The sequence below is a fragment of the Micromesistius poutassou genome, assembly GCF_964030765.1.
Source record: "Micromesistius poutassou genome assembly, chromosome: 15".
NCBI lineage: Eukaryota > Metazoa > Chordata > Actinopteri > Gadiformes > Gadidae > Micromesistius > Micromesistius poutassou.
The window spans coordinates 9219785-9231967 of NC_140285.1; the positions used below are offsets into that span (position 1 = coordinate 9219785).

The window sequence follows — 12183 nt, forward strand, 5'->3', positions numbered from 1 at the left end:
ACAGCACCAATCAGGTAAGCGGAAAAAGGCAGCCTTCCCAGTCGGTCCCGCCTTTACTCCCCGGCTACGAGCCAGACTCTCTGTAGCCATTTTATTCTGTTGGATTCTGTGGAAAATAAGTTCCGTTCGAGGTTGACCTACATGACAGTCTAGGATATAGTGCAGATCAAGTGGCACTGGTAAGGTTTTGTCCTTATTACCTTTTTATCATGACGTTAACAGTTGATATCTTCACAACTTGACAAGGCAGAAGCTATTGCTAACTAGTTAGCGTTCTAACACCAGCTCGCCGTCCAGAAGTGATGACCGCCAGACGTCATTGCTTGCATACTTCTATATGGTTTTGTGTATTCGAGTTATAACGGTGTAATTAAAGGGCTAACACTTACACCAACCACTGTATATAAGTGTCATTCCCATATAGCCTAGTAAACAATACTAGTGTACTGTTGAGGTGTCGGGGCTGATGCTGCAGAGTTGCAGGTGAAATGTGTGCACAAGTTAGATACAGCTGATCTTACATTATACACTACTATCACGTTATGCATTAGCCAAATGCATCGTGACAACGCACGATTACATTTATGCTACCAGGTATTTAAAGGCTTCTGTTTTGGATCTGAAGCATATTAGAGACTTCTCATTATTTGTTCCCTGTCCCATCTTACGCGTCCCTTTAAAATGTGCATTCTATAGTGTGTAGTAGATACAAGCTGGGGCTTTGTATTCAGATAAATAAAATGCATTTCCTTAGTTTTTAAGCTGCCACAAAGGGGAAGGAGGACAATCATACAAACTCAGTGGCCCAGTATGGACTATGAAAGAAGGTACGCCGACCACACCTGCTGTTCCAACCAAAGCCATCTACATATGGTTTACATTTTTCAAATAAACCATTTGTTTTTTTCCCTGAAGGGGTGGGCGTGGTGACCGAATGGGTCGCTATGGCAACTCCTCCAATGATCACAACTTTCGAGACATGGACTACCGAGGCTATGGCCAAGAGGAAGAGGAGGCTGGAGGAGGCTACGATATCAGAGACAAGGGCAACAGACAATATCGCCGCGAGGATCAACCCGGCGTCGTCTGTGACTTCCCTCCAGGTCGTCTCCAAGACCACCCGGGTTTTGCTCAAAGAGGAGAGGTGGGACGCGAGGTGGCGGCGGTGGCGGCGGCGGCAGGCCCGTGCCCCACGCGTGCCCCGGCTCCCCAGGCTGACCCAGCCTTCCCCAGGCTCCAGAGGGAAGAAGACGGACCAGGCCGCAGGGAGGAGCCGTTCCGGACCGGCCCACAGGAACAGGCCCGGGGCCAGGGCCAGGGCGCCAGAGGTTTCCATAACAACAGTGCACCCGCTCACCCGGGGCATGGAGACAGCAACTGGGGCCATGACGTTGGGGCCCCGCAGGAAGAATCGGAATACAATGCAGCTGCAAGGCTCCGGGAGGAGGACATGAACAGAATGGTAAGCTAGACTGACTATGTATGCATCATGACCTATTAAGCTGTTGGCTATGTTCCACCATGAGACATGTTGTGTTTCACTGTACCATATCTCTGTGTGGTGCGGTGGCATTGTGAACCATTCGGTCCGTTTTTGTGTAGAGCTTCCCAGCGGGGTCGGAGGAAGGTGCAGGCGGCGGTGGCATCCTGGACCTGTCATTTGAGGAGTTTGATCAGCGGGACCAGGACTACAGGGCCGACTTGGACCAGAACCAGAGGCCTAGCAACATCATCATGTTGCGCATGCTGCCACCCAACGCCACGGCCAATGAGGTGTGTTTGCGGGACACAGTCTCTTGTTCATGAATATTCATGACCTTTGGCTCCTTTGGTTCCCTCCTGGAGAAGCATAGATCCAGGTGTTGCCGTTTTAATAGTTTTTAACACCCTGTGTCCTTTTTAAGATCCGTGCCCAGCTGCTGGAGCAGGGAATCCAGCCCAGGGAGGTCCGCCTGATGAGGAACAAGTCTTCAGGTGAGAATTTGTCAATTGCTGACATTTTGCCAACCATTCTTTTTTTCCTCCCATTTATTTATTACCTATTTTCTCAATACTTAATCACTCATCCTTCATGACCAAACCCTTTCATAGCTAAAGCTCTTTTGCTACTTCTGTGTCCTCTCTGCTTGGTCTTCACCATTTAGTTCCCCTTGCCCACACACTTCCCCTTGTACTGTCTTCCCACATACTGTGATGGTGGGAGGGGGCGCTTCTTCAGAGAAAGAGAAAGCATATGTGTCCATATGCATACCTCTGGCCTATGCGCTCAATTCTGCCTCAACTCTCAGCGTTTTGTTGTAACCTTGCAACGAGCACACATTAAACAAACCAAAACACCCATGCAGACGGCAAAGGAGAGACCCACTCAAACATATCCAGTTGTGTCGTGCGTGGCCTGGGGTTCTCCCCTCCATGGCGTTCTATGTTCCCTCTCTTTCCACTCTTGTCATTCTCTTCACGCCCTTCCACGCTCCTGTCTTCTTCTTCTTCTTTGACAAAACAAACGTCTGATGTTAGATGAGCTACACACTCACAGACTAACTTTGTCAATAGAGAGTATGCCAGCTGAAGCAGAGTGTGTTTTTTGTTTGTTTGTTGTTTTTGTTGAATGTTTTTGGGTTTGCATGACCACGGCTTTACGTGTCCACCGCCTCTGCTGGCCAGGACACGACTAGGCTACGTCTGAGCTCCTCAATGTCTGCCATTATCCATTTACAGCTGAGGCTTTTTTTTCATTTCAAAGTTGTCTTCAGAACAAACTCAAACAATCCCAGCTGCGCCGCTGGTTTTGGGTAACACATTCCTGTCTAGTTCCATTATGGGAAACCAATTCCTTTTTTATTATGCTCATATTGCACTGTAATAACACTTTTGCTTTCCATGTGATTTTGTATTGGGTTTTCTATTTTTATTCATACCAAACAAATAGCAGCCAAATTACATAAGAGAAAGACCATTGGACATAGTCGCATCTGGCCCATAAAAATGTAGGAGTAGGACGGGTGTTTCAAACAAACCTGTGCACCCATTATGTCAGAAAGCACCATGATGCTAGAATTGTAGAGCTGTGGGTGTGTGTGTTTGGTCCCCATCTTCTATTGCTCATAAGGTGTGTGTGTGTGTGTGTGTGTGTGTGTGTGTGTGTGTGTGTGTGTGTGTGTGTGTGTGTGTGTGTGTGTGTGTGTGTGTGTGTGTGTGTGTGTGTGTGTGTGTGTGTGCGCTTACGTGCGCTTGTGCTTGTTTCTGGGGCGCGTTGTAATGGCATTGAAAATGAGTGGGTAGAGCTCTCCCTCTCTCTCTCTCTCTCCATCCCTTCACCAGACCCTGTTGCATCCTCCCGCCCTTGGTGAAACACACACCGCTGTGTGTTATTTCAAGGGGGCAGAGGAAGCTAAATTGCAATGATATCAGTGCCGATACAGGGTCTCTCTCTCTCTGTACATGAAGCACTAACCCCTCACTGCGTTGTTGTTATGTTGTTGTTGTTCGGTTGCCATGGCGCTGGGCGGTGTCCAGGTCAGAGCCGAGGATTCGCCTTCGTCGAGTTTAATCTCATACAGGAGGCCAGCCGCTGGATGGAGACCAATCAGGTCACTCTCCCCACACAGACACGCATACATACATACACGTGCATACGCATTCATGGAGCTCACATCTTGCTCCATCATATGCAAATAATCGAAAAACCAAAGTATGACACAACCACACTGGGTGGAACATGCATTGTTGCGACAGAGGTAGGTTGGGGGTTTCATATTTCTTGGGCAAGTGGTCTTGATTTATACCTAAAATGAAAAGTCATGAATATAGGCACGCTTATGTTATATCATGCTGATGTCTGTGTGGGATCTAATGGCAGAGGTTATACAATGGGACCTGCCGGCTCCTTTCGCTCTCTCTATACCCTTCTCAAATTGATGACTCTCGAAAATTGAGTCTCTCTCTCTCTCTCTCTCTCTCTCTCTCTCTCTCTCTCTCTCTCTCTCTCTCTCTCTCTCTCTCTCTCTCTCTCTCTCTCTCTCTCTCTCTCTCTCTCTCTCTCTCTCAAAACTGAGGACTCTAAGCTTGCATTACACAGTGAGCCAGTGTCTTAACTTCCTGTCGCTAAAACGTTGTTGGCCCCAGATGATCAGCCACTGCATCTGTAAGTACGTGTGTGGCTCAGAGGGTTGAAGGTGATGCAAGGGGGGTGGGACGTTGAAGCTGAATTTGACAGCCTTGAAAAAGGACATTTTCTATCCATGCTAAACAGGGCCAGCAAGCCGCACACATACACCAACTCAGTCCGTCCCAGTTTCCCTAAAGCTGAAGGTTGCAATTCTGTGGTGCTCTATTTCCGTCCTATTCTCTTTCTCTCCCTCTCCCTCTCCTTTCATCTCTCATCTCTTGTGAGATGAGGCCTCTCTCGCATGTTTGGCCTAATTATTGTTGATAATCATTCTCTGCCTCCCTCGCCCCTCCCTCTCTTTTCTTTCCTTTCAGAGGGTGCTGTCGATTCTGGGGCAGAGGGTGGCTATGCACTACAGCGACCCAAAACCACGGGCCAATGAGGACTGGCTCTGCAACAAGGTTGTGTGTGTGTTAGTGTGTTAACCATTTTCATGACAACACATTTTTGCTTGAGTTCTATGAAGCACTTGGCCCCGATGCTGTTTACCCCACTGAACCAGCCCATTACCATTCCAACAGTGTGGTGTGCAGAACTTCAAAAGGAGAGAGAAGTGCTTCAAATGCAGCGTGCCCAAATCTGGTAAGTCTTGCACTCGTTCGGGCCGTACCGAGTCATGTAAGCATACAGTGTTTGCAAACGGCATCCGGCATGTGTGTGTGTGTGTGTTATCATCTCAGAGGCAGAGCTAAAGCTGCCCCTGCTGCAGAGAGATCTGACCTTGGGACTCAAAGAGGGGTCCCAGGGCCTGCTGCCCCTACCGGCCCCCTACCATTCCACATGTCCCGCTGTGAGCACCATGCACACCCCGCAGCAGCACGCTGACGTAGCCAACGACAGTGAGTCCCTCTCCCGCCGTCGCCAACTGCGCTTCCTACATAGACACCGACATCAGAATGAATCATGGCATTTTTTTGGTGGCAATACTCCGTCATATTGAGAAGAGTTGAAGTAGAGAAAAATCCTAAAGGCTAATGAGCTGTTTTGCCACGTCGTGCATGAGAGAACAATTTCAAACAATGACGCCCTATAATGACAAATTATTTCACGGTAAATTACAGTAACCGAACATTCCATGCTCCTATTCTCCCAAACTGGTGGCGGGCATAACGATGTGAGGTTGCGAGCTACAAGCCCTATACAAGGTGAATAATGTTGATTATTTTCTTGCAATCAAAAATCAGCTCTCATCTTGAGGAATCTGGGCCCGCACACGTCGGTGGAAGCCATCCTGTCGGCGCTGGCTCCCTTCGCCACCCTCTCGCCTTCCAACGTACGCCTCATCAAGGACAAGCACACCCACCTCAACCGGGGCTTCGCCTTCCTGCAGCTCTCCACCATAGTCGTGAGTGCACTCCCGTTTGGTTCCATCTAGTGGAGTGACTCACTGCAAACATTGCCAGCGCTAGACAAGCCAGTTTCTACAAACAAGAAAGATGAAAGGCTGAAGTCCGAGTCCCTCTGGAAGCTCGCACTGCAGAGGCTTTTCTGTTCTTGCAAGTTATTTTTCTGCATCATGGATAGTCTGCAAATTCTATCATCAAACCAAGTTGATCAGCTCAAGAGTGCATGATCAATGAGTCCTGGATCGTCTGGATCGATTGCTGGATGGTCCAGTCAACCACGGCGGTTCTAACCATGTGCACCGTATGTCTCCTGGATTCAGGAGGCGTCTCAGCTCCTCCAGATCCTGCAGGCGCTGCAGCCGGCACTCGCGATCGACGGGAAAGCCATCGCTGTGGAGTTTGCCAAGGGCTCCAAACGGTAATGACCGGACCACGGTGAGAAAAGCAACGCTGTGACGGACAATAGTCACGGCGCATCGGACAAGGGAAGGGGCAAATGCATTCGGCCATAGAAACGTGAATTATGAATGATTTGCAGGTACAGTATAAAGCGTTGAATGGTTTGGTTTTGGAAATGGGTATTTTCAGTATCTCACAATGTAATCATATCAAAAAACAACATCAACAAACACAATATCATGTGGTCACTCACTGACACTCAGTCTTGTCGGGGTTGGTGTTGCTGTCATCTTCCTCCAGGGACGTGTTTCTGACTGACGGCAGCAGAGTGAGTGCTGCTACGGTGGCCAGCACGGCCATAGCTGCTGCCCAATGGGCTGTCACCCAGGTAACCTCTATGCAGCACTGAGTAGTACATAGGAAGGAAATGCATTCATATACATCAAGGTATATATGGTCAACTTATCTATTTGTAACTTACTCCTCTTCTTCCTTTGATCTCTTCATTCCTTTACTAGACTGCTCAAAATGGATCGGGTGGTGGCCAGGGTGTAGATGCAGCATTGTACCAGCAGGGGGCAGCAGTGGCGTACAACCTGGATGGACAGGACTATGGTGACGTGACCCCAGGGCCGGCCTTGGTAACTGCTGGAGCCGGCTTGATGGGGGCCTATACAGGAGGAGCAGCACCAGGTTAGAATCATCGTTTTTTTTTAAATCCTCATCATTGCTTGATACAATTTACAGATACAAAATACACCTTTAAAAAGGTGTGTGTTCAACGCTCTTTGTGTGCCTGTGTGTCTCCCCTTACTGCAGTGATCTCCTGTGACGCCATGCCGTCTGCCAGGGAGGCAGCGCAGCAGCCTCTTGTTCATACCCAGCCTCCCCTCCTCTCCACGGCAGACAAAGCCCAGTCCGGCCAGGTACGGCCCCAGTGGCCACGGTCCCCGCCACCCACGCCACACCACAGCGGCCCACCTGCTGCAGCTGGAGAGTGCGTCTCAGAGCCTGCGTGACCTTGTGACGTTGTGCTGACAGTTGTGCTTATCTCCTTGTTGTCGTTCCCAGGCCTTGGTGGCTCAGCAGGTGGAGATCGTGGGAAAACCCCAGCCAGCAGCGCCCGGACCCCCAGCGACCCCCGGCACTGAGCATGAGCTCCACCAATACCGTACGCATACGCTTCCTTTGCCGCTTGCGTTTTCTTCTTTCTTTTTGTTTCCAGTCGCCGAGTTAATCCCCTGTGCCTCCTTCGTGCAGCTGTGCCGGACGTGTCTACGTACCAGTACGACGAGAGCTCAGGCTACTACTACGACCCGCTGACGGGCCTCTACTACGACCCTAACTCCCAGGTGAAGCCCCCCCCGGGTGGCGAAACGCGTCCCATGAGTTGCATCGGCGGACGACATGCACGTCGTCCGCGGACATCGGGGATCGAAACCCGCCAGCCGAAAGGTGCTGGTTTCGATCCCCATCGCCCCGAGTCTGTAACGAACGGATGCAGGGAGGGTTTAACCCTGCCTGCTCGTTAGCAGTACACTATGTCAATGTATTTTTGGATGAATGTGCACTCAACCACATTATGTCAGGTACAGGCTAAATTGATGGCTGCAGGGTTAATCTGTTTCACCCTGGTTAGCCGAAGGTTAATCTGTGAGCAATCTAGTTTTTTTTTTTTTTAGGGCGGGGTTTCGAGAGAAGGGGGAGAGGGAGGGGTGAGGAGCATTTTAGACTGGAGACTGAAATCGCACATCTTGCATATTGCACCTTTTCCTGACATGTATCTGAACCTGTGCATTGCTTTGGATAAAAGTGTCTGCCAAATACTAACAAACAGTTGTAGTATCATTGAACTTCACGTTCTCCGTGGCGTCCCGTCTCGTTTTCCCAGTACTACTACAACTCCCACAGCCAGCAGTATATGTACTGGGACGGAGAGAAACACACGTACGTGCCCGCGCATACGGACGGCGAGGAGGCCGCTGCACCAGGCGACGCCTCCGGGCCCTCGGACTCGCTCACACCCCCTGGAGGAAAGGAGAGGAAGGACAAGCCTAAGAACAAAACCGCTCAACAGGTTAGCCGGGTTCACTCTCTGGTCACACTTAATTGGGAAGGAAGGCAGTTGTGTATCTATTGTCACAGGCAGGCAGGCAGGTAACCCTCAGGAATGTTTTTAATGTTTTTTTATTTTTTTGCTCAGCATAAACCTTTTTTTTTTTCCAGGGTCCAGAATGTGATTTTAGATTTGGTATTTTTACATGCCAGTGTGGAATGATCTACCAGTCAAGCAATTTGTGTGGTCATTTTGGACGTGTATGTGGCAATCACGTTTGGATGGAGCGAGGTGTAGCGTGCATGTTTTTGGAGACTGACTTCACATTCCACCCTCGACTCATGGCAATCTATTCTCAATCTCTTATAACCACTGCCAGAACTGTAATCAGTGTTTAAAAACATGTATAACATTTAAGACCCAAGTTTCGGTATTGCACTTTCAAATTCAATGAGTTGTGGAACTGGGAGCGTTGTAAATCCGATTCATATTCCAAATGTATACATGGCCAGTGTTGACTATCGGTAAAGGTCAATACTATAAACGGGTTCAATCAGGAAACACCTTCTCCGATGCATGCACTTGATCATTGTCCCCAAGGGACCCTGAGGCCGAGGCATGCGTTGTCAACTCATCAGGTGTGTTTGTGGTGATAGATCGCCAAGGACATGGAGCGCTGGGCCAAGAGTCTGAACCGACAGAAGGAGAACGTTCGCTCCGTGTCCTCCGCCTCTCCCACGGTCAGCTCCGCTGCGCTGGCCGCCGCCTTCCCCCGGCCCCCCGGCCACGCCCGCCTGGACGAACGCAGAGAGGCCGCCAGCGCTGACGCCGGCTACGCGGTTCTTGAGAAAAAGGTGTGTGTGTGTGTGTGTGTGTGTGTGTGTGTGTGTGTGTGTGTTTCACATAGTAGCTTGGGTACACTTCAAGGTTCAAGGAATATATATTTATTTATATATATACATGTATATATATTTTTTATTAGTGTGGGACCATATGTATTATATTTTACACAAAAATGTGCTCCAAACATTCCCATTGACCATCACTTTTGTCTGACCTGTAGGGGGCACTGTCCGAACGGCCGCAAATATTCCTTGACCAGATCAGACACACTGCAGAGGTAAGGTGTAGGTGTGTGTGTGTGTGTGTGTCCCATTAGTGCTAAACAAACATAAAATGTAACAAATATCATGCCAAAATGATTTAAAGTATAGCGTAGTAAGGGCTGCCAAAAGTTGTTGGGTTCATGTGTGTGTGAACGTCAATGCAGCTCTGAAAAAGCAGTAATTTAATAATGTTACTTTGTCATTACCGCTGATGGTTGACCTTTTTTATGTTTATTGTTGTTTCAACCATTTTCTTTCTTTCTAGCTTTCCCCCCCACCGCTGCAGGGTCTGGTCCCCGCCTACAGTGGAGAGACGGACAGCGATGAAGAGGGGGTAGAGAAAGAGGAGAAGGACGGCAGGATGACGGACTGGTCCAAGCTGGCCTGTCTCCTGTGCCGGAGGCAGTTCCCAAGCAAGGAAGCCCTGATCAGGCATCAGCAGCTCTCTGAGCTCCACAAGGTGAGGGGAACACGGCCCCCACACCACCCACATAGGTTCACTCTGCTAATGGGTTATTTATGATTTAATAGAACTACTGGGATATATTGGATTATTTTATTTTATTTTTTGTACCACGATCCCAACAAGGCTTTTATTTGGAACATGTGAAGAAGTTCTATTTTCTATGATTCAACCCCTGACCTTCATTATTTTTTGGTTACCCCAACAGCAAAACCTGGAAAAGAGAAAGATTCAACAGGATTCTGCAGGGAAAGAGGTGGGTCTGAAGGCTCATTCATAACCCCACAGGCCTTGTAGCGGTTAAGAATGTTGTGTTTCACTAGTTGTGTATGTTAAGCATTTCCTTCACTGTTGTCTTAGTGCGGTTACGGGAAACAGGGACAGTGATGATCATTGTAATAGTAGTTGCTGCATTCAATCTTATCTTCTCCTTCCCTCGGTTTTTCCGGTTTTCAGCGGCAGAGAATCGCAGACAGACCTGAGCCTCCGGATGCAAAGAGGAGGAAGTTCAGTCCTGTGTGAGCTTCATTGACGCGTCACACACACAAACAATGGCCATGTTCCCACACCTGTGTCAGTTCGTTGCCTCTGGTTTACATATGTCTCTATGCTCAATGTTGCAATGGATTGTTCCCCATTCCATTGGTTGCACCTCGTCCTATAGACGTACTGATACCCTAGCAGGAACTGTCTCTCACTTCCTGCTCAGAACTAAATGTTTCGTCATCATTTCTCATATGATTTCCTCTCCTTGCAGTGATGGGGTCACGGGCACCAGTCTGGGAGCCAGGATGCTGCAGGGGGGCTTGAAGAAGGGGCTTCTCCTGCGCAACATGCAGACGGAGTGAGCCGTCTCCTCCTACGGCACTACCTCAGGAACTGGGACGCAGCCCTGCGCACAACCCTCCGAGTGGACCCGTTATATCACACAGACGGACCACCAAGAGGTCACTAAAAGAAAATGGAATCCCAGATGAATTGAGGGCTTGTAGGGAGTTTCTTCAACTCCAAAGGCTGTGGCACACCAAAACTTAAGAGGAGGCTGAACTTTTTTGAGGCCTTGTCTCCACAACGGAGGCTTATTTAATTCCATGTGAACTCGCTGTCTAGGCCATTTCAATTGATCAGCTGATAATAAAAAAACGTGTCAAAATAGAGGCCAAACGTAAGAGTGCGCGGCAATACTCTTCAGCACCACCTGCAGTGTGGAAGTGCTCATTGGCTAATTTGGGAGTGGATTAAAAGCAGGTGTTCTCAGCGCGATGCTTGCGCTCTGCCCTTGAGCTTTGGTGTGAAGCAGCCTTACCGTGTGTTCACACCGCACTTCGCCCCGCGACACGTTTCAATGTTAAGTGAACGTGGAGACGCGAATCGGGCGAATTTTTTTTTCGCCGATACGCGCGACAAGATTTGATTGACAGCGCGAAATTTTTCCTCGTGAACGGCGAGCGCGTTCACGTGGATTCGCGCCGCGAATAATTCGCCCCGCGAATAAAGTTAAAATATTTCAACTTCTTCGCGGCATTCGCGTTGAAACAGCCAATCAGCGTTCACTCCCTGTGGGTAACGTGGGTGAAGTAACGTAAAACAGCCAATCAGCGTTCACTCCCTGGGTGACGTCACGTAACAGCCAATCAGTTCACTCCCTGGGTGAAGTAACGTAAAACAGCCAATCACCGTTCAACCGTTCAGTGAACCGCAGCTTGGAGGAGAAAGTGATTGTTTGCGACTCCCGCTCTATATCTACATATAATATATAAATATCTATATCATATAATATATACGATATATATAATATCACGGCACAAAGCGGTGTGCGCCTCCGGATTATATTATTAACCCATAAACGACGGGCTCTCCCTCTTCCACAACAGGTACAGACACACATCTCGGCCATGGTTGATGAGAATGGCATGAATGACCGTTGTCAGGCAAAAAAAAAATTCGCCCCGCGAATAATTCGCCCCGCGAATGCACACAAAAATGCACAGCGACAGATTATGATTTGTCGCGCGGCAACATTCGCCTATTCGCGCGAATAGGCGAAATGGGACAAAGTGCGGTGTGAACACACAGTTAAAACTGTTGTGAAATGAACAGTTGATGATGGCTGGTGGGAGTTATAGCACAGAATGCACCTTTTTACTTCTTAAATTATGCTATTTTAATCTCATAGGATTAACTTTAGATACTTACTGTAAAATATCATACTTCTTATGTCTATGCACAATAGATTGTTCCAAGTAGATAATTATATGCATTTTAATTGACATGACAAATGGCAAATCAACACTTTTGCACCCCAGCACTCGTGACACATTTGAATAGGACATGACCACACTAACAATAGTGTGGATTTAGAGATGTGTAAATATAATATTGTAATATTTGTGAATGCACAGTGTATATTTCTTTCTGAAATAAGATATTTTTTATTTGAGATTTATGGACAAAAATGTTGTCAACATCCTATGTAAAGAAAAGTAATAACATTTTCCACTTTACAGCTTGATTGCAGGAGGAAAGTAAAAAATGATGAATTCCTCTATAGTCTGTTTTATGTATTTTATGTTATAGTGGTTGATTGTATTTAAATCGATAAGGCTGTGGCTGCGATTCCGAGCTCATCGTCCGCCTATGTGTAC

General features: G+C 48.1%; 1 protein-coding gene across 2 annotated transcripts; it reads left to right on the top strand.

Moving 5' to 3' along the window:
- Nucleotides 1-49: 49 nt before the first annotated feature.
- rbm10 (RNA binding motif protein 10) lies at nt 50-10851 on the top strand. 2 transcript variants are annotated; one of them, XM_084480052.1, is made up of 23 exons: nt 50-179; nt 755-827; nt 916-1462; nt 1603-1773; nt 1905-1974; nt 3517-3590; nt 4483-4569; nt 4690-4750; nt 4849-5007; nt 5353-5513; nt 5835-5932; nt 6214-6301; nt 6432-6606; nt 6733-6839; nt 6985-7084; nt 7174-7265; nt 7805-7990; nt 8626-8823; nt 9033-9089; nt 9341-9535; nt 9747-9794; nt 9995-10056; nt 10296-10851. In XM_084480052.1, the coding sequence occupies exons 2-23, from the start codon at nt 811-813 to the stop codon at nt 10384-10386; spliced, it is 2844 nt and encodes a 947-aa protein (XP_084336178.1). In that variant the 5' UTR covers nt 50-179; nt 755-810; the 3' UTR covers nt 10387-10851. The 2 variants fall into 2 exon arrangements, with proteins under 2 accessions (XP_084336178.1, XP_084336179.1); XM_084480053.1 differs by lacking the exon at nt 755-827 and having other exon boundaries at nt 55-179.
- The last annotated feature ends 1332 nt before the right edge of the window (nt 10852-12183 follow it).

Excerpts from the sequence above, each read along its gene's own strand:
- rbm10 (XM_084480052.1), top strand. Across the intron at positions 7,085-7,173 it reads GCATGAGCTCCACCAATACC|CTGTGCCGGACGTGTCTACG; the intron begins GTACGCATACGC and ends TCCTTCGTGCAG. Across the intron at positions 10,057-10,295 it reads AGGAGGAAGTTCAGTCCTGT|TGATGGGGTCACGGGCACCA; the intron begins GTGAGCTTCATT and ends CTCTCCTTGCAG.